General features: G+C 41.5%; 1 protein-coding gene across 1 annotated transcript in view; it reads left to right on the top strand.

Annotated features, from left to right (window-relative positions):
- Positions 1–3,072: 3,072 nt before the first annotated feature.
- ST6GALNAC5 (ST6 N-acetylgalactosaminide alpha-2,6-sialyltransferase 5) overlaps positions 3,073–22,616 on the top strand; it is a 62,143-nt gene continuing 42,599 nt past the window's right edge. Inside the window, exons 1-2 of the mRNA XM_026054672.1 lie at positions 3,073–3,087; positions 3,624–3,842. Coding sequence (XP_025910457.1) covers positions 3,073–3,087; positions 3,624–3,842 — 234 coding nt within the window. The remainder of the gene's footprint in view (positions 3,088–3,623; positions 3,843–22,616) is intronic.

Genomic DNA, 22,616 nt, shown 5'->3' with positions numbered 1-22,616 from the left:
GCCARTCATGATACGTTCATAGTTGTTCGTAGCATAAGAAACATGAGGATGCTGCATTTTAACTTTATTAACTTCATAAGAGATCAACCCTGAGAAGTTTCTTTGAAAGGGTGTTTTTTATATATACATACATATACATATTTTTATATATACATGGAAAATCTTTGGAAGACAAGCTGGGTAAAAATGCATTATAAAAGGATAGTTATTTCATTCATCCAGGCAGCTCAGGAAAAGTTGCCGTTTGAACAGTTTTATTTAGGAATCAATGAATGAATTCTGTCACATCAAATCCAGTGTCGGCTTTGAGAAGTTTGTTTCTATCTGCATCACTACTCTTACATGGATTTCTCAGTCTACACAAATTTTGGTTTTATGTCATTTGTGTCTTTCTGAAGCTGCCACAAGCAGATTATTATCTCGTATGTCTCTTTTGCCAGCCTGTAGCTGCCAGAAATGTGTCAGTGAAAAGAGTAAATTGGGAGAGGGGACAATCTCTGTCCCCTGTTAAGCACAAGGAAAGCTCTCCAATGAAAAATTTAGTCACAGCTCTGCCACTTTTTCTGCAAGGCGACCAAGAACATCTGTATATGTTATAATCTGTCTTCACCTCTGACCTCTATAGGAAGAGAAATACCTGTACAATGATGTATGTAGGTCTGTGAAGGATAGTCTTTACCTATGTTTTGCAGCTTCAACTTGAGTATCGAGAACTTAGAGCAATGTGTCAGCCAAAAGGGRCAAACAAAACTGCTGATGGACAAAATGAATGCCTGTAAAACTGGCTTATACTGGATTATGCCAGAATTTTAAACTGTAAGAAAGCCAGCTAAGTATCCCTTGCATTTTGGAAAAAACAAGCAAACAAACAAACAAAAAGAGGAAAAGAAAGAAAAAAAAAAAAAGAAAAAAGGTTGAAGCAGGGAGCCTGATCAACTTTTAGATATTCTTTGACAACTTGTTCTCATGTTGACTAAATGCTTATGAGCTCAACTTAAGTTCTTCTATGCCTAGTAAATCTGTTATGTATACAGATGCATACCTACACTTATGTGTAGACTTAAATACACACAGTTAAAATATAGACATTCAGATAATCTGAACTATTAATTTATAGGAATTTTAAATTAAATAGTTGAGCTGTTTTCCAGATGACTTTTAAAGTTCCCATGACTTCTAAAGTTCCCTTATACATAAAAACCTCCGAAAGATTTTCTTTACTGTACTACTGTACAACAAATACTACTGTATTTGTTTCAGTGTGTTTGACTGCCAAAAATCATGTCTATGACCATCATAGCAATCTAATTAAATACCTAAGCAGCAGAGCTGGACATTATTCAAGTCAAGCTCAGCATTAAATTGGAAAATTTAGTTTGCCTGCTTTATCAGTAGCTTTTGGAACCAGGCTATTCTACCCAAAACCATAAGCTTAATGAATTTGGTCAGACCTCCTGTGTAAGAGTTGTCTAAGATAGAGCTATGAGCCTAAATCTTACAAATGATGGCTCAGTGCAGCATAGCAAAATATATTAGTAAGGTTCAGAAAGGTCAGTTAGCAGCAACCTGTTTGCAGATAGTTGAGAAACATGAGCTGCCTTTCCGAGCCTAATGCAGGGAGCCTTGGAGAGCCACAGATAATTTGCTTTCAATGATTCATCAAGTTGGCCCTCCGCTTCTCTAATGTGAGTGTCAAGTGCAACCATGTAATAAAGAATCGCCAGGACCCGATAAGATTCTTCGCATATTGCTTCGTTTGTCTTAACAACTGCTACTCCTGCAACCCAACCACAAATTGAATAAAGAGCCTGTGTGCGTGCCACAGGAGCGCTCTTGGAAAGCAKAGAGCCTATTTACTGTGCCCTGCTCTGACGTGCCGTACATTTGTGCTTCTTTAACACTTTTTCTGTCCTTAAAAGGGACTAAATGCTGCATCCTGTGCCCCTGCGAGAGGAGGCATTTGTTTCACTGTTAGTCTACCAGTGAATTAGTAAAGATGGAAAAATAGATTTCAATGACAATTGAAGCCATGAGCAAGCTGCTATTCGGACCATGGTTGAGTTAGCCTGCTGATCATTTTCTCCTTAATGTAATATTTAATGTTATATTGGCATAGGTTAGATGTGAAGCCATGTATTAGAACTGTTATTTCCATAAGTAATTTCAAGAGAAATATGTTCATGATGAAGCTACAGATTATTTTTTAAAATGCTCTGCTGTCATTTCAGTAACTTCCTAAGAAATCAACCTTAAAATGGGTTGTTTTGAAGAGGCACATTTATAAACGTGGAATTCCCAGAGCAAGAAATCTGTGCAATTTAATGAATTCTCACAACTGAACTGAGCCCCATTAACACAAAGCACAAAGCAGGAAACAATCAAAAGCTTCAGAAGGCAACCTGGAAAAGAAAAAAAAAAAAAATAGAGAGGGGAAAAGCAGTCAGCTTTTCAGCAGCCAGGAAGATGGCAGTTGGAGCAAGCCGGTGAGAAACTCTAGGTTTACTTTAAGAAAATAAATAAATAAATAAATAAAGGAAGGCAGAGAGCCTGTGTCAGGAGGTTTTATAACTGGCTGTGAGGGCTTGAGGAAAGGCTGCAGGAGAGCGAGCCCGCAAGGGTCGCTAGCGCCGAACAAGTTGCAGGCGTCGATTTTTTGTTGTTGGGGTTTTTTTTTTTTTTTCTTTGTTTTGCCTTTTTTTTTTTCCCCCCCTCCCAGGATGGATCCAGGCTGCTGCCCGAGCGCTGCCAGCGCCCGCAGATCCCGCTGGCGGGGGGTGAACGGCGCCTTTCCCGCTGGGGGCGGGCAGCAGTAACGCGCCGCGGGGCCGTGCGCGGCGGCGGAAGGGCGGCGCGGAGCCCCGCGGAGCGAAGGGGGGGCCCAAGTTGAACTTCCACCCGCCCGGGAGCTCCGGCGCCGGCGGGCGGAGGCGGGGGCGGGCGGGGCGGCCGCGGCCCCGGCCCCGGCTCGGGCAGCTCCGCGGCTCCGGCCGGCGCTTCCGCGGACGAGCGATGTCTGCGGCGCCCGCGCCGCGCGGAGCGTAGCGGGCAGCGGCCGCCCGGCAGCCGCGCACGATGAGGACGCTGATGGTGAGTGCGGCGCGGGCGGCGAGCACGGAGCCCGGGCGGCGAGCACGGCGCCCCGGCCGCCTTCCCCCAGCGGGGGACGGAGCCCCGCGGGCGGCGGCTGCGGCGCAACTTTCCGGCCGCTTTTCTTTTACGCGTGTTGCCGGGGTCGGCGTGTCGCTGCGCCGGGGGCTGCGCGGGTCGGGGCGCGCTCCAAAGCGGGGGACGGAGCCCCGCGGGCGGCGGCTGCGGCGCAACTTTCCGGCCGCTTTTCTTTTACGCGTGTTGCCGGGGTCGGCGTGTCGCTGCGYCGGGGGCTGCGCGGGTCGGGGCGCGCTCCAAGGACGGGGCTGGAGGCACCGGGGCAGCGGCAGCGCCGCCGGCTGCGGCGCTCGGTGGAGCCCCCGGGCGGGCGGTGCGCGGGGGAGAGCGAGGCCGGGACGCGGGCGGGGGGCTCCGCGGGACCGGAGGGGTCCCCTCGTCCTCCCGCCGCGGCGTGAAACTTGCGCGGCCCCGCGGCAGGGGGGGGTCCCGCTGAGCCGCCTCTGTGTGCCCCGCAGCGCCAGGGGCTCGCCGTGTGCGCGGCGCTCACCACCATGTGCACCAGCTTGTTGCTCATGTACGGCGGCATCGGCGGGGGCCACCCGGAGCCCCGGCAGCAGCAGCAGCAGGTGGCGGCGGCGACAACGAGCCGCGCGCCGGGACGCGGCCAGCAGCGCCCGGCGCTGCCCGGCGGCACCGGCCTCCTCGAGGGCTACATCAGCGTCCTGGAGCACAAGGTGAGYGAGCGCCGGGAAACGGGCACGCTCTGCCCCACAGCGCAGGGGACGGGAGCGCTGCGTGGCAGGTGTGAGTGCTGGGGCGACCCTATGAGGCAGGCGAGYGCATGCGGTGGGATGGAAGCAGCGCCAAAGGAGTTGGTTTGGCACCTGGATGGGAAAGATCGGTAGGCAAGTGTTTATCCTTGGTTTGTTCTGTCTTGGGAAGCTGATTTTGCCTCCTAGATGACCTTTCTTTTCTCCTGGAGCAGAAGGTTCCAACCCTGGTCTCTACTTCAAAATATTAGGCTGCTTTGCTAATGATGAGCAAAGTGATGTCTCTTGCTCATCCCTTTCTTTGGTAAGGGAAGTACGTGCCTGGATTGCCCCACTGGGATACTCTTTTACTGGAGACTGGCAGACTAAGCTGTCCTGCCCAAGGGCAGGCTGTGACATATGGTGGGCAAGGTGGGAAGGGCTGTGCTGAAGAGATTCCTCTGCCCTGGATGATAGTCAGGTTTTTCCATGTTCTCCTGAAGAATCCAATGACCCATCTCTACTTAACCTCTAGATAATGTTTGCTACATACAGGCTTAGCAGTAAAAATGTGCAGGGGGGAGCAAAGAGATGATTCCCAACTTCTTAGCATGTTCACATCAAGATGGGAATCTTTCTGAAAGATGCTCTGTAGTCAAACAAGTTACTGAGCTGAGTTTAGAGGTGTTCCTGACTTTGATATACAGCGGTTTTTATTGTTCCTTCTGGCTTCACTTTCTATGCAAGAGCTATCTGTAGTGCTCTTCACATGGATAAATAGCTCATGGTGATCCCTTGCAGGTTTTATTTGCTCTCTTATGTGGTTCTTCTAGAACTTCTCAAACGTAATGGCTGTTGGCTATAAAAAAACAAGTTTGGCCACTTGGCTGCAGCAATGTGAGATGCTGTTCTGTCCTTTCTTGACATGGCTGTAGCAATGAGATATATGAATGTGACTTTTGTGAGCAATAACAATAATTGAGAAAGCATCTACAGCTTTGTAAGGCCTTTTACAGACGGCACAGCCGTCTGACACTGGTAACCTCCTACTGTGATTTCTCCTGGCTCCAAAGATCCCCGTGTTAGTAGACCACACTTAAAATCAGTATTCCAGGTCTGTTATTTTCTGAGGGGATTATAATGTCTCCTTGTGTTTTGGAAAGATCTGCACTTCTAGCTTTTTACTATTTTCTATTATGGCCCTAACCCCACAGATATTGTATTTCTGACTTTCATTGCACTTAGCTCATGCCTCACAGTAATAATCTGCTCAAATCTTAATAACTCTTCCACGTAACTTCTGTGGGTCTAAAGGAAGATAATGCAATTCCCGCTGTGTTCCCAGCCTGCTCTCTCTTTAATGCACGTGAGATCATGCAGAGAGTTACACCATTGTGGTAAACAAGGTAGCAAGGAGGCTGTTACCATAAGGAGATGCAAGGGGAGAGAAGGGTTCGGATTTGACTGTTAATATTGTATATATTTTTAGAAATTAAACAGACCTATATATTTAACATGGATTTAGAGTTCCAGAAAATGTAGGTTTCCTACAGAATAAAAATTGGAGAACATGAAAGATCCTAGGCATCAGAGCTTTGGAAGATGAAGGAGGCAGGATCAGTGATGATGAGAGAAAGAAGAAGAGAGATGTTGCAAGAACTGGGAAATAAAGATTTTTGGAGACAGTGTTTGTTGGGTATGACATTGGAGAGACAGCTTGARTGACAGCATGAAAGTCTGGTCCAAAATGAGAGAAAATGAAGGACTTGGAACAGTTCAAGGAATATTACAACTGCAGGAGGAGAGCAAGATAAAATTCTGTAGCTGTGAGGAGGACGTGATGTTTTAAGAGACAGAGAGCTCTGGAAGGAGATGAAAAGCTCCTGCTGTATGAGGACAACAAGCTTGGTAAGGTAAGGTAGGAAATTACTTCAGTAGTGATTTGTCTTTTTTTGATGGCCCCAGAGGTGGCAGTGTGAAATGACAATTACGGGTAGATTTTTCACAACACAGTTTCACTAATTTTCCAGATACAATCTTAGCTCATCTGTCAAGAAGCTGAATAAACTATGCAAAATCCATCCATTCATGTGCTATCAGCAGCTGCCAATGGTGAACTAAGTGCTGCACTTGGATATATGAGGTAGAATGGGTTTGTAACTTTAGGTGGGCTTTATGCTTCTAGATCCCATAGTTTGGCTGAATATGAAAATCTGATTTAGTGCTTATGATGCTGTTCCTGATGTGCTTAGTGTAAGAATACACATATGTATGTTTGGAGCTATGATAAGTGATGAAGTTATTGATCCAAAGTTACACATAGGAGTGTTGGCGCATACAAAAGTTATTTTATACAGTTGCATACACACTTTTGCTCAAGGATAAAGCTTAACACATTATTGAAATACCACGTAGTACATCGATCACTAACAGCAGTGCAACTCAGTAGTGCTGGCTGATCATGTATGGAGATTTTGTGCTGGAAAATCAGTTACTTGGTTAAAGCATCAGTGATTTTAAAATATAGCTTGYGGTATTATAATTACCAATTACTTCTCCCCTTTTATTTTACATTCAGCAAGAACTGTCCATCCAACTGTCCTGTCAAGATAAGAAGGTGATCCCTGAGAATATGGCTAAAATACGTAATATTCTTTTTGCTAGGTTGAAGTCTTTGTTCCAGAGTCTCTTGCCGCTTGCTCAGACTTGTGATGTTTTGTATCTTAGTGTTTTGCCTCTATAGTTTTTGCCAGCTCATTAATCCCTGAATCAGGCAGCAGAAATCAGGACCAATGGTCAGGGCTTTAGTAACTTGCCACAGCTTAGCAGTGCAAAGTGCATTTTTGTTGAACTGAAGTCTTTATTAAAAAGAGGAYAGAAAGAGGAAAATAGAGCACTTGCTTCAGTGAGTGAGGAGAGTGGTTCTTGCTACATCTCCTCGCTGTGTCCCAGACCAGCAGCAGTTAAAAATTGTCAACTGAGGTGTAAAGTGGATGAGCACTGTATTGTTTCTAGCAGCCAGATGTCCACAGCTCTCAGTGGGCACAGAGAACATGGCTTGCTGATAGTCGCTGTTGAGAGGCCAAGGAGGGAAGGGGAGCGGGGCAATAGCAGCTCCCCTCGGTGCGCGGAGGCGCGATGGAGCCGGCACCACCACGTCCCGCTGTGGCTGCGAAGGACAAGAGGTGCAGACCATCAAGCTAATGTCTTTGGCTAAGTCTTTGAGCATAATCTGGAAATTGGAGAGATTTTGTCACTGGCGTGGAGGGAAGCAGATTTTGCTCTTTTGCAGGGAGACATGAAGATTGATTGTTGATTTAGGACAGGGCTAGGAAGGAATTACAATACTAGCATTTTTAAAGTAATTACTGCCTACAAATAGGAAGCTATTAATGAAAACTAGAAACCTGGCATTGTTCCAAAACTTACAAGAAACAAATATTTAACCATTATATCACTAATCTGAAATGAGGTGAGAACATGTCTTTGSATACTTAAAAAGCTTTTTATCCAGTATTGACTCAACAGTTTGTATTGCAACTAAAATATGGGGTTATCACGTATAYAATAAAACAGTACTGGAATCCATCAAAGAGTTTGTTTCCTAGAAAACACAGCATGTTAGAATCAGTCTTGCAGACAAATGTGTGAGTTTAGACTTGTGCTTAAACCACCTTAAAAGAGTATTGGAATCAACGTGAGAATTTAAATGATTGCAATGGTTTCTTAATAATGTAAATTATCATATGCAAAGAAATCTTTGTGATCCCTTTAAATTAATGCAGATCAGAGAACAGTGTAGTTAATGAAATATTTGAGGAAGAATCGTTCTGCAAGTAGTCCTGTAGCTCCCATAATCTCTGAACCACAAGTACTCACTCTGGGACAAAACTGTTTTTCTCGGATAGGAACTTTTTCCCTCCTAAAAAGGTGAAGCACTTTGCCATGCTTTACGTTCTCTCTCTAATTCTATCAGCTAGAAATAATCTGAAAATTTGATTTACTGCCTAAGTAGTTAAACTGTTGCCATTCCTGCTTCAAATGGCTTGTGGGGTCATTAACCCAAGCTTCACAACTAGCTTTTGCAGAACCCAGAAATGACACAATTATTTTGGAGGYTTTAGTCTCTTCCTAGTGCCTTTATCATGGATTCATGATGCAAGTTAGAGCAAAATGGCTTGTCTTGCCCAAGGTGGGCTCAGCCCACTGAGCTGAAGCTCCGTGCACCGTGGTTTCATTGCAGGTTGCTGTTAGCCCTCATGAAATCCTCACCTGTAGAGGAAGGAGCTCAGACTTTATGAGACAGCACGGGATGCTCTGTGTGCCTTRTCGAACCGCTGCATAGTTCAGGGAGCCTCATAATGTCAGAGATCCACAAGGGGGAGACTTTATTCTAGAATAACCTTGTTGGGGGACACGTCCGCGGGCCATAAATCTCAGCAAGGGGAGACTCCGAAAATCCTCTCTGTCCGTGTTTTGCTGGTCACGTCTCTTTTCTTGGAGGTAATGCAGTTTCTTTTTAGTTTATTAAGCTTAAGYTTATTAAAACCCTCATAAAGATGACAGATGACAGTGTTTTTTAATATGTATATATAAAAAAAGCAGGATTTTGACAACAGGAAAATGTAATTGGATGTCGGTGGGCACGCACACACACACCCCCTCCAGAGACAATTACATTCCACCAGTTTTACTCAGTATTTGAATAATGACTMTCTTGTGATTTGAATTTTCTCCCTTTTGAGCTACTTGCAGTACTCCACTTTTTCTGCCTAATGCATCATAACACTGGGCTCATTCGTTTTGATGATTCTTGTCTGAAATTTTTTAGCAGYCTCTATGTGGGCTAGATGATAACACTTACTGTGCAATACAGAGGATATGACAGTGATGGAAAACGGCACCTTTAGCAGTTTTCCAGATTGCTTGGCACCTCTGCAAAGCGCCAGCAGTCCTCGCTTGGCACAGTTTCCACTTACAGTATCTTGGAAGTCTTTTGCATATTATTGGTACCAGGTAGCAGTTAGCTGTGCAGCTAAGCATTTATTTTGTTCAGGTTTTGAAAAGGAGCCTGTTCTGTAGTTGGACAAAATGTTTATAGAATTTGGCTGCCAGTGTGTGCTTCAGAGAAAATACCCATGTTAGCCAACAAAATAATAAGAAAGAAGAGCATTTCACTGTTATCACTCTTGCCTAATTCTTCATAAAATAAGTGCCATGAGAGATGGACTCTGATTAATGGAGGTAGTGACCTCAGACAGAGGCCAGGACTTCTTGCTTAGAAGAGTTGATTAGAAAGGATGTAGGTACCATTAAATATTCAAATGTGCCTGAAAATTGAGAGACATTTAATATGCACCTAATATGTGRTGTTATCACATTAATTCATATCATGTGAATGATGAAAGCCCACCTAAACACAAGCCAGCCGTGTTTCAATAACTACATTTATATTTGCAGTGCATGCTGGAATGTATTATATGTAATAACCATTTAAATCTGCCATATTCTACTGTTTTTGCACACTGCGTTCCGCTGTGAGCATTTTGGGCTGTTTCTTCTTTCTGTGAAGACAAATTTTTCTTTTAAAGGGCTTTAATCCTTGGTGAAAATAAGTCTGAACCAAATGCATTTTTCACTGACAGAAATGTAATTTTTATTCACAACTGGCAGATCTCCCTGAGTGGAGTTCTGTAGTTTTTCCCTTTGTCCCTGTCCTGGGTTGTAAGTCAAAGTTCAGTGTCACCTTAACTGTGTGATCTCTTTAGCTCAAGAGACTACAGGAAGTTTCTTTGTGCCTGTGACCTTCTAGATCAGCTTAACCTGAGTTGCTCAGTAATGCTCTGTATGCACATCCCTGATGCTGAGGTGGCATTGATACTGAACAACTCAGTGTATTAATTTAACTTCTAATTAGGGCAATTATGATCAAATCAGCAGTTGTTTGGTGCTGATATAAGCTGATGTGACAGCACCAAAGCTACTTTGAAGGTGAGATGAGGCATCATGCTGCTTCACCTCATCCCTAAGGAATCTCCATTAGTCATCATTGTTTTCTTCTAACAGTAAAGCTGAGGGTGTTAAGGTGAGGGTAATTACTAAAGTTTCTTAGCAGCTTGAAGAGCAAATATTTTCAGTTTGGATACCTCTATTAATCAACATCCATTGTTGCTCTTGAAAAAGMCCCAATACAGTCTAGAATAAGAGTCACATGGGAAGAGACAAATGAAAGCCATAAGTTTCTGCCTTCAGAGAGTCTTTTCACAACAAAAGTGCAAAGTACAAATGGTGAAGCAGAGCTCTGAGGTGCTCCTTGGAGTAGTCCCTTGATGCTGCTATTTGTAAGATAGAGCTCTGCTCTAAGAAACATATACATGTGCCTATAGAGAATAAACAATGTCTGAGCTGGGGTTAGCCAAAGTTAGCAGTGCTGTTAGTGCCTTGATTAGATTCAAGGAGACAGTTTTTCCTGTGCAATGCAAGAGAAGCACAGAGTGTATGTGAAGTGCTGTAGTAAATACTGGATTCTTTCAGGAGCGTTATTAGGAAACTTTGGGATAAGATTGGGTTATTTTAAAATATGGAGAGGCCAAACCAATGTAATTACTAGACACCACCTTTGAGTATTTTTTCACAGTGACAGTGTACTGGTAGTGTGAAATGTTAGTTCTCCAAGGAAAGAGAACAGTAATAGGTTTACATGGTATACAGATAGCATAGATCAGTTGGGTTTTTTTTTTTTTTTTTTTTTTTTTTTCAGTAATCTGGACTGTTGTAAATATCATAGAACTTGAATATATGTGTGCTTTATCTTCAAATAAAACTCCTAAGACAACAATCACTGCAGCTTTAGAAAAATTTCCATCACAGAATGGATGATTTGGTAAGAAATAACCTGGAAAAAGAGGAGGAAGATGTTTTTCAGTAAACAGTCAGTGCATTTGGAATATGCATTTTGTTTACCAGGATTTCCAAGTACCTTAGCTAATACTATATTTTTAGCTTGGTCTGTTACTCACATCCTCAGATGTTGTTATGATTCTAATACTGCAGAAACAAAATATTTGGTAAAGCTTGTGCTGTCGGGCAGTATTAAATTAGAGTATATCTTGCTCTCAGCTATAGCAGGTTGTAAGTACCCAGAGCAGATCTAATAACACGCAGCAGAGCATTGGACCCAAGAGCTATCTCTAAGGAAAATGGTGAAAGTTTGTGCAAATATACATCTGTATCAAGCTTTATGTCCAGAAAAGTCGAAACTTTCAGGAAACTGCTTGCTAAGAAACAGGCTTCTGGAGCTTGCGTTCATCACTGAAGATGTGCTGCCTGCCCATTTCCTTGCACTAGATTAAGGGTCAGAATGCACTCTCCTGGTTGGAGGCACCAGTGGTGTTTCATTGGTAGCAACGTGAGTCACATTTGGGCCTGTTTCCTCTCCTGCGTTGTGTTTTCTGTGGATGAACATTTTTATTTGGTTTCTGTGAAGCTCACCCTTTTGACCTGTGCTAAACCAAAGGATCTGTGGAAGCTGGTAATCAAGGCGATGGATGGGTTGGTCGCACGCGACGATTGGGTAGTAAGTGCAATGCAGAGATCCCAAAGCTAGTGAGGACGAGGCCAGGGAGCCCACGGGCTGTAGCTCAAGCCAGGTTTGTTAGCTTTTCTTTGAAGGAGAACATTCACACTGTACCTARGCAAATAAAACCCCTACGATGTCCAAGAGTTGTTTGTAGCCTTTGTAAGAAAGCTTTTGGCCAAAACCATGGAGGTCCTGCTCCCTTGACGTCCTCCTCTGCCATCCTCTGGCAGGTCTGGCATGGTCCCATCCCTGATGGTTTACTCACAGTGCAGAGGCTCACAGGCACTATGTGCTGCTGTGCAACCTGTGCTGCCCCTTACCCACTCCRCTGCAGCATCTTTGGGTCAGTCCTCCAGACCCTTGGTGAGGTTCATCCCAGGAGATTATAGTTATGACAGAACATGCTCCTAAATTATATTACTGCCCGTTTAGTTCCTAATGCTGCTGTGAAGGGGTTAATTCTTGGCATATTGGTTGACTCTAAAATAGGAGCATAAGATCTCCCGATACAGTCAGTGTTCTGCTGCAGCTGACAGAGTGGTGCAGAATTAATGTTGCCCGTCCTTCCCCAGCTCTATCTGGTTGCCTTGTAGGCAAACTCCTTTTATAAAAAAAGTAAGGAAAGGAAAAAAGATACTTTGTCTTTCGAAAGGACACTAATTTATTTAAATATTTTATTTCTTAATAATATAATATAAATGATATTATTGATGACTACCCAAAATGTGTTTTACACATTAAAAACTTATAGCAAAATCGCTACTATTTCCATTTGTGCATCTACTTGTATATTCTTTTTGTAGCAACACTCCAACTTTGCTTCTCTTTTTATTATCGGTTCCTTTTCGGCACGAGCATTGCAAAATCTGTGTGCACTCAGTCGAATATTGCTGATGCTGTCCACGAGATCCTTGGGCATGAATGGGATGGCGCATAATAACCAGCACTTCAGCAAGGGCTTCCCCCTCTTGCCAAGTGCCAGCTGACACGATGTCGGAGCATATGTCTGCGTGGGATCTTGCCAGCAGACGCGAGTGTGCTCTGCCCTCCCTTTGAGCCGCTTGGAGAGGCATCAGCTCTGCCCTGGCAGCTCAGGAGCTGCAGTCTGCGTGTTGCTAAGCCAAAGTTAATAGACATCACTGAGGGAAGGCATTTATTACCTTGGGTTCGGCATATTCAGCGTGGTTTTGTAGCTTACACAGTAGTTTTGTGTGTTCTGCAGTCTCATGCATGGGCAGAACTTGCTTGTGGTGGTAGGAAGTGTGGGTAATATTTGCATCTACCTGCAAAAAAACTTGGGAATTTACTATAAGCATCTCCTAATGGTCTCCTAGTCCTCCTTCAGAGGAGCGTTTCAGCCCTCTGCTGAACCTCCAGGGCTTTCCTCCCTAATGGCAGGAGTATATGACTCAGAACCACGGACTCCTAGTGAGACTGTGTGCATCCCCAGGCTTGGGCACAAGTGTTCCCAAGGCTGTCCAGGGCTCCCGACACGTAAATTCTGGTCATTAGAGTGCATTGCCAGATAAACATCGACCTAACATAGACCTGTAAGAAAGATTGTCTTTCAGCATTTATCTTGCATGCAGCAGCCTAATATGATAGGTAACATCRTGGGCCAGGTTTTCAGAGTTGGAAATAGCTAAGATTAAACTTAAAGAGCAGAACTGTCATCTAAGTCACCATCTACAATACAGGCTGTTTTTCTTTTTTTCTTTTTCTTTTTTTTTTTTTTTTACTGGGCATGTTCTTTTCAGAGGAAACAAAAGTGTATTGCTTACTTTAGAAACTCATGTTTAGAAATGAGGCCAAGATTTCATATTATTATGGTTCGTAGCATGGCTTTTTCTATATACTTATATAATATTTCATTTATAACGTGTTTTCTGGTGTTCTTAGCATGTTCATTTCATCAGAAGTTTTGACAACTGCATCTTAATTTCAGTCAATGAAGAATTTTTGAAGATGATGGCATGTTTACTAATACCCTAACAATCTAATTAATGCGAGACTGCTGAGCCTTAATGCTCCTCTTCCCATAYATAATTATCATATTCACAGATTTAATTTTGACTTCTCTTTTAATTTTTGTGAATAGCCAGAAGCTATAGTTCTTCAAAAGTGGAATGAAAACTAGAGCTTTTCTTGTATCTGTTCATGGCTAAGTAGTAGTGCAAGACTAGTTCCAGGTAGGCTGTATATTTAGCAGTGGTGGTGCTGGAGAGCCCATGGTGGACTAAGGACAAAAATGAGGTACTCTGTGCGGCTGGTGGACATGGAGCCAGGGATATTGGGGCCAGGAGGATATCTCTGGACATGGTGTCTGATTTCTGCCCCCACACTGATCCCTTTTGATCTACAGCAATTTGCGCAAAACAGAGCAGCTTTCAGGGTGTCTTAAAATATGCCCGTGGCTGTTTTGGCCAGGGAAGTGATGTGATGTTTTAGAGCCACCTTTAGCTCCAGCTGGGCCCATCTGAAACTCGGCACCAGAGTTGTCATTGATACCAACATGGAATAACTCCACTGGGATCTGTGCGTTCCTTTGACTTGAGGAGAAAAAGAAATCCATAACATATTTGGACTTTTGATTAGCAACTCCATTCTGTTAAGATTTTTGAGATGGAAAAAAAAAAAAAAAAGTCCTCCAGTATGAAATCAGGTTTATAAATCACTAAAATATTTTCGCCTTTATTTTTTAACACTGGCCATGTRTCTTCAGGTTGCATCTAGATTTGAAGGAGATCACAGGACCTTAGAACCTGGTCTTCCAGGTTTTGTATTGAAATGGGATACAGYAAAACTGCAGCATTAGGAGCAATTTATAAATGAAGTTTATGACAAAATTACTGACAAAACCCACATCCGGCACATCTAGAATAAATTGATGCATGATAAGATGCATGGGCTTTATTAAAGTTTCTCAGAACTGATCTTTTTTATAAGTATAGAACTTCCTAGGGATATTTTTCAATGTGTTATGAAGATGACACATCTTATTTGTGATGAGTAATGTGGAAAGAAATTGCTGTAAGATGACAGTTAGGATACTAACTTCTGAACTTTCAGGTGTGATTATTAATTTGCAGAGTTTATGGCAAATGAGAAAAGATGAATTCCACTTGGAAGTGCAAGAGGTGATATCAGCCAAGGTCAGGCAAAGTCCAAGGACAAACCATTATTTAAGTCTTCAAGACTTTTAAAAATCRATTTATATTTAAAATTGAGTACATTGTGCAAAGGAAGTGCATGAGATCCCTGTGACTAAGATCAGAGGTGACAATTAAGGGCAGCAGTGTGTGAGCCAGTTCAGCCAAAATTGTAAGGCGTTCTCTTTTAGAGCCTTGATGGTGAGATTGCATCCATTTTAATTCTCTATCATTTTTTTGGTATAGCAGTATATGAAAGCTTTGCATCTGTGAAATTCAAAATAAAAGTAATATCTTAAGAAAAAAAAGCTTTTACAGCTAATATCTGTTTTTCTTGGAAAACAAATAGATGTGTCAATATTTTTTTTTCATCTCCCACACTTTACATCAGTAAAAATACTGAAAATTGCATTACACTGTTTATTAAAGTTGTGCTCCTACACAGTAATACTCGTAAGACATCTTATACTGCCTTAAGGATTAAGCTAAGCTCCTTTGTCAAGCCGGTTGGTATGGCAGGACCGTTAATCTTTTACTGTCAGAGTCTGGTTAGATTCTTTAGACTGAGGCCATATCTGAGTGCAAAGAAATTAAAAAGAAACAGCTCTGCTAATATTTATGCCTTCATATTTTTCCACACAGCAATCAATAAAAAGGGAAGCTGTGTTAGGCATACATATTTCTATAAGMAGATTGCATTTCAAGCCCGTATTTAGCAACACTGTAATTTGCTTTATGTTTGTGCTTTTGAAATACGAAGCCAAAGTTGACAAAAACATTTCAAAATAAATTTATGAAAATAACATGTACACCGGGTGACAGCTCATTGAGAGGAGAACAGGACAGTCATAAGAACCTACCTTTCTGAATTAAAATTCCATAGAGTTGTCTACAGTATGTTCATGTTTTATTACAGCAGTAATTACTCTTACATTTTTCTTTCAAATTGCAACATTAAGTCACAAAAGAAGGAATGTGCAATGGTTGCAGCCAGACAAGGCAGAACATGAAACAAAACTATATGAAAAGAATGGCAAACTTGGGAGGTAAAGTTACATTTGTTGGGAAGGATTAAAGCTAATATTTTAGCCCCAGTTGGGTATAAAATTGGTAATTTGGGAAGCTGTGTAGTGCTTGCAGATAGTAAAGGTTTACTGCGAATGTCTCTACTGAGTTGGTCTATTTAGTTACTTAAAAGTTATCTTAACTGAACTTGTGAAAAAGGTGATTTTTTAAAAAATAATTTTCCATATATACATAGTGCAATTTATGCAAATATAGGTATTAATCAAAAGTGATAACATGAGCAGCTAATGAATTGATATAACTTTARTCTTAAAGGAACAGCAGAAATAGCAAAAGACTTGTGGTGTGGCAGTTGCCTAAATATTAGCTTTCTAACCAYGTTCTAGTTTTTTAAGCTAATAGGGAAGGAAACCCTAAATCTTCATGTTCCCTTTTGTTCTCCTTCAAATGTAGTTTCAAGTGGCTGTTTCTATATTTTATACRTACAACTTCCCATTTTCTGAAACACAAGGGTCTTTCCCAACTCATGAAATAGTAATCCTTTGTACTTACACATCACCTTGCTCTGAGGATCTCAGAGTGTGCAGAAACATGAAATGGAGACTCCTGCCTTAAAGTACAGGAGTTGTAATTCCGTATCCCATATGGGGATAGTGAAACACAAAGTTAAAAACCACATTTTTGACCTTGAGTGCCTGGCTAGGAATCTCCGGCAGCAGTCTGGAAGATGTTGAAAACCAAGGGGACTCATCAGTTAGGAACAGGTCCAAAAAGCAGTCGCTTGAGATTTGTGCACTTYGTGCTTGACTTGGAGCTGGAATTTAAACCTTTTATTTTTTTGTCTAACTTCCAAGTTTCTGTGCCTAGAAATGGCTACAAAATAGCTGTAGCACTGAAAAAAATGCCACAGGATCCCTCCAGTGTGACCCTTTGGCTTGAGAGTGACCATGGTGGAGGGTGTTTTAGCCCAGATTAGATTTGGTGTGCACAGCAGGGCTGCTTTGGGCTCTAATGAACATTAGTGGGACATGCATGTAGAGGCACTAAGCAGCTTTAACACAGCACCCCCAGGCTCTGATTTAGGTCCTTAGGAGAAGACCTATTCATTGTAATAGCACCAACTACTTATAAAAACTCATCAGTTTCTTATGCCTTAAAAATATTTGGTACATATTTTGCATTGTGTTGTGCTGTATATTTGGTATCTAGTATTTATCAGTCAAATGAGTGAACTTAAGTGATGGAGGGAAGAATTGTGATAATGCATTTCAGATTGTGAAAGTCTTCACTTTGTGGATTCAGGTAATCCCTTCATATTTTAGTGTAAACAAAATAAAATCTTTCCTGCAGAAAAAGCAACAAAGAGGATGATCTCAAATATATCTGAATGTAAATGTTGTGCCTATATGAAGTGCCTGACTGAGATCATTGAAGACTGGAGTTTATCATGGTCCTATAAAACAAGGAAATTTTAGGAAAAGCAGGAAAATATTTGCCACCTTCTTGGGAAAATCATCTTTAAAAGTGGAAATGGTCTTTAGATAGTCTGCTCATTCCTTAACCTCTCAGTGAAGGCTGATCCAGAGTGTCGTTGGAGATCCAGTGGCAGCAGAATTTTTTGGGATGTGGCTGTTTCCATTTTCAGATCATTGCATTCATTTCACATGCTTCAGCWGCCCTCCTGTCCTAAGCTGCTGAAGTTAGGATCAACATAGCTTGTATTTGATCTAGTAATGAAAAGAGTAGGTGTCTTGAAACTCTGTAAACTTGAAGGGCTCTAACTGTTTGCTTAGTGTTTACCTAGTCTTCACTTTTCTTTGCCTAAAGTTTGGAACACGTGAAGAACAAGGACCAGAATGTGCAAACACAACAATTTAGATACAAAAAGTTTCAGTTGTTTTCTCTATAGCAGTACTAAGATGTGAGCATCTTGGTACATAAATACAAAGTTTCTGGGAAAGCCCTCTCTRGGGAAAAAAACAAAAAGATCATCTTTCAGTCTTAAAATTATGTAGCTGAAGTCTCAAGAACGATCTCAGTTTGCTTTGCGTTCTGGTGCAGGTATGTTTATGTTATCTTTCAGAGAGTGGGAATGACAATAAAACAATCCTGATATTCTCATTTCAGTTAGGGCTGAAGGAGGCTGAAGGGCTGCAAGTAGTTAATTTGGTCACCATGGCAAATGAAACTCCTGAAAGCTGCACGGCACAGTTTGGAGGGTTCAGGTGCACAAAGTGGAGAATTGCCACTGGCTGCAGCAGTACAGAGTCCCTGCCACCAGCATGGCTTACACGAGAGGTGTGACTCACCAGTGGCAATCGCTGACAAATAATCCATTACATGATGTTGAGACTCTGTCAGAAAAGGCAGCCCCAGCTAAATTTGTTCTTATTATTATTATAATTCATCACTTCTTGTTGTGCATCTCTTAAGGGTCTCTTATTGGCAGGTGCTTTTGTAGCCTTCTATGATTGCACTTCTTGGGAGAACATGGTAAAGCATTGGGTGACTGAGGCCACACATACTGCCCTGCAGAGCTTGGGGGAGGCAAGCGTGCTCAGAAAGCACAACTTTGGGTGAAATATTGCTGTTCAAAGAGTCTGGTCTTGCTCCTGCTAAAACTGAAGATGTCTCCCCAGGAAATCAGCAGGACTAGAACCAAGTTTGCCACCCAGTCATTGATGATGCAGTGGCTCAGACCGGTGGCAAGTGAAGGACCAGCTGCCCCTTCCCGATTAGACACCTCCCTTACATGAGTGCTGGTCCCTGATTCTGGCCTCAAGTCTCAAAATCTACACATCCATCAATTTGAAGATGGAAGGGCATGAAACATACAGAGTCAGGCTGACCTTCTATACCAGATTCATACCGGTGAGGGGAAAGGTAGGGCTGCGGGATTAGGGCTAGCTAGGCCCCCAAAACTTCCCAAAATACACTGAATATTTCTTTGTATGGGGTGTTACTGTTTAAGAAGCAGGAGAGCTCAGCATACTAACAGAAATTGAAGCCACAGGGATAATGTAGTGTTGGGATCAAGAAAATAGATTATTTTTAAAAGATTCTTCTTTAAGGATTCTCTGAGTTAAAGGGTGACTGTGATAAAATGTCACACTTGTTTATCAACAGTTCAAGGTTTTAATAAAGTATGACTTTGGCAATGCTGACTGTCACATATTTCTCAGATAGTGTCTATGCAACCACATTTTATAGGGATTTTCCATTTAAGGGTTGATGTTTCAGTGGTCATGCTCCAATCTGAGGAGATGTGTCTGGTTTTATTTTGAGTGGTTCCAGGCTTATCCCCCTGAAGGACTCTATGTGTCTGCCTTTTCACTCTTTGAGCTAGTACTGGGCTCTGGTCCCAGCGGTGCACTGAAAGGCCAGGGCTTTCTTTCATAAACCACTGACCTTTCGTCTGGATTTTTTTTTTTGTGAACTGCTGCTGTCGTTCAGTTAATAGAACTTTCTAATCAGCGAGCTAAGAGGGCTAAAATAGAAGTGACAGTTTTTGCTGCTGGTTAGATATTAATGTAAGTCCTGAATGCCTTTTAAATATGTTATTCTAATCTCAGGAAATGGAGAAGAGCACTTAAGCGTTAAATAGGTGGAGAGAGCAAAAAACAAAAGCCCTATCTGTCTGATAAAGTTGAAGGATGTGTCACTCAGCTTGAAACCAGATATATTGGCACAAAAAACCTTCCACAAAAGTGCAAAGCACTATAAAAAAGTGCAATGCTTTGGGGGAAATATTTTATTATTTTAAATATAGATCCTCCTTGTGAAATTTTACTCACTGATGTTGGCTCCTGGTTATTTTAGTTCTGTATTTGAGGCTAAGAGAGATTAAAGCAGCAAAATATTCTGGCACTAAGGCGGTGCCTTTCTTGGCTCCTGGTGAGAGCTAGAGKAGCTCCGTGCTATTTCTAACTTTATTCAATCTTTTTGGTAACAACCTTTGTTCTGTTAAAAATAATTCTATACTGTTTTGCTCCAGCAGTGGTAGCTAAAGAAGAGGTTGGTGTGAAGCTCTTCTGTAAAGCTCACATTTTCTGCACTTTAAGGTTCCTGTCTAATATATGATATTAGTGAAAGGATAAAAGTGAATCAGGCTTTCTAGTGTTCAAATTTTAGCATTTCAAGCTGAACCTCTTCATGTCCAGATGTGCCACCTTTCGCAGAGCAGGTACCCCTCCTGTCCAAGGGAATTCAGACCATACATTCCGAGATGYTGCAAGCTTTCCCTCTATTACAACCCTGGTAGAAGCCACCAGTGATGTTCTTTTGGATAAAGGCTGGAGCAGAGATGCTGGAAGCTCCAGCTGCCGCCTTTCCGCATGCAGCTCTCATTCCCACTATGACTGTTGAGAACAAACACTATCAGCACCTTCATCCAGCCACGCGCAGGAGTCCCAGTGCTAAAAGGAGTGTGTTTTCCTGTCTTGAGCAATTTGTTCCAGCATTTCTTGAAACACTCACTGAAGATTTTCTTCTAGAAGTGATGTTCCGTGCAGTACATGTCTCCCATCAAATGGTGCTTACCTACTGCTTTTTRTTGAAAGCACTGTTTAAAGCAGGCAAATGATAATCTGCTCTAGAGAGTAATTTTGGCAGTTTCTTTCATCAGCAGGTTCTTTATAAAGAAATGAAAATAGTAATGGCAGCGTGTGAGAACTTTGCTATGAGCAAACAGACCTTGCTGTTGTTCCTGGCAATGAACTAACTGACTTTAGGAGCCATGTAAATAGCACACATTTACAAAATATGGTGTTTATTTGTGTTAATATTATTCCTGCAAGCCTTCCTGCAGAGCAGGATCTGGGGTGCCAGCTGCTTTCCCAACACAGGGCAAAAAGTCAGTCCCAATTCGTGGATGTTTTCTTTACTCTGGTATGTTTGACACTTAGATAGCTCTGCCTAAACAATTTTCAGCTCTTTCCATAAAGCATGGCCTAGTGTTAGGAGCCTCATTTTAAAGCTGAAAGATTAAATTCAAATAATCTGCACTTGGTTTACTATACACCAACCAGCCTACGGATTGGAAGTGATCTGTAGGGCAGTAGCTTGGCCTGAAAGGTGGCCTGTGCTGTTGCTCGAATGTTTTCTATTTCTTGGCTGATAAATTGACACAATCATAAAATGGGATAAAAAAGAAAATCAGAAGTTTTCACTTTTCTGAATTTGCATAACTCTAAATYCTGCTGAAGTGCTCTCCTCCCTGAAGACCTGTGTGAGATAATCACAGCCCAGCATCAGGATTTCACAGGCTGCCTTATTTTTTTGTGAGGTCTTGATTCAAAGGTCTTGATTTTTGCCTTTGTGGCATAACATACTGCAAAGGTAGCAGATTTTCTTTAYCTCTTTTGCCATTTAGTACAGTGCRTATATGTGAAATCACCAGTTTTGCAGCTGTTAGGGAGTAGCCTTTTTCTCCCTGCTAAAGCTTTGGGTAGAAATCTTGCAGCTTTGAGGAAGGCTCCCTTGAACTAGTTCAGATTTGCTTCTCAGAAYGGTCCATCTTGTTATTTGCAGTAAAAAATGAGGCTACAGATGGAATGTAATGATCTGCAAAGAATCTGTGATAGGCAGTGGATTTGATTAAAAAAAAARAAAGATTTTTGCTTTGAAGCTTAATGGTGACAATTTAAATCACCTGTTTACTTATATGATAGCTAAGTTTACCTCTAATTATTTTGAAAGGCAAAAGTGGAACATAGTGAAAAGTTTGTCTTTGAAGTCAGAGAAAATAGATGCTCGGTTTTCTTTCAGAAAAGGTTAAATCCTGTTTTGGAGGAACAGATAATTTCAAAAATGCAAATTGTACATTAGGTATCATCTCAGTATGACTTTTGTTAAAAGGTCCTCTTTTCTGTGTGTTATTTCCTCTCTCATTGCATCACAGTGCAGTCTGTTTCTGTGCATTCAAATGAAATAATCCATTAAAATATATAATACAGAAACCTCTGCTGTAAAGTCCAGTGAGACACATTTTCCCTTTTACTGGTAGATTGTAATAATAAAAGTCTCTAATCTCATTAGTTCAAAAGAACCACCCCATAGCACTTGGGTGCTTTAAAATAGTAAGTAGCAGAAGAGACATGATTAAGTTCATAGAAATAGGAAGAAAAATGTTTCTTTTGAGGTAACAATGCACTTAGGCTACTTCGGTATTGATGTTCTGAAAGACAATGGAAGAAACTCTGATTTTGAAAGTAATTTGCCTGTGTCCTGCATGAGAGAAAAAAAAAAAAGTGATGCAACTTACAAGATGGCATGTTGATATTTTTTATTATTTATAATTTGCTTTTCTGAAAATTTTCTTTATGCTGTTTTTTTTTTCTACTCTCTGTGTGAGGAATGTTTCACTCCCTTTTTGCTTTTAACTGCAATGGTTATGGTTATTTTCAGGTGTGTGTGTTGCTGCTCTTAGTAGCTACTGAATTTCTCAGCTTTTTGTAGGCATGGTTAGTAGGTAGCTTTATTGTTCTGTTCAAGCATTTAAATTTGCCTTTATTGAGTTATTTGACTGATGAGTTTATCTATATAGTTTTTGCAGAAGTCTGTTAAATCCATTTATTTGAGATTCAGATATAATTACCCATGCTTGTGTTAATACTGTTTTCCAGAAGATTAAGCATATACTGCACAACCGTCAGAAATTTCAGGTTTTGAAATAAAAGTGCAGATGATTTCAGTATTTGATTTATCGGCAGAAAATTAAGCTTGATAAGAGACAAACAAGAAGCAAGTGGTAAGAAATAAATGTCAGAGCAATTCTGTATGTATTTGTTATTCACCTGAGCAATTTTATTGTCTGGTTTGTAGGTCCAACCTCTACTTCTGCATGTCACAAATCTTCTCATCCTTTTGTGCCACTCAAATGTAAATGTCATCTTAAATTTGTTTCTCAGACTGTTTTGTTGAAAACATGGAAAAAATGCTAAAAGGTCAATCATATTTATCTTAATCCAAATTATTTTCAGTAATTGTATTTTCACCCCTCATTGA

The sequence above is a fragment of the Nothoprocta perdicaria genome, unplaced genomic scaffold, assembly GCF_003342845.1.
Source record: "Nothoprocta perdicaria isolate Ctin4 unplaced genomic scaffold, notPer1 scaffold_0, whole genome shotgun sequence".
Classification (NCBI taxonomy): Eukaryota; Metazoa; Chordata; class Aves; order Tinamiformes; family Tinamidae; genus Nothoprocta; species Nothoprocta perdicaria.
This window is presented reverse-complemented; position numbering and strand designations above follow the sequence as displayed.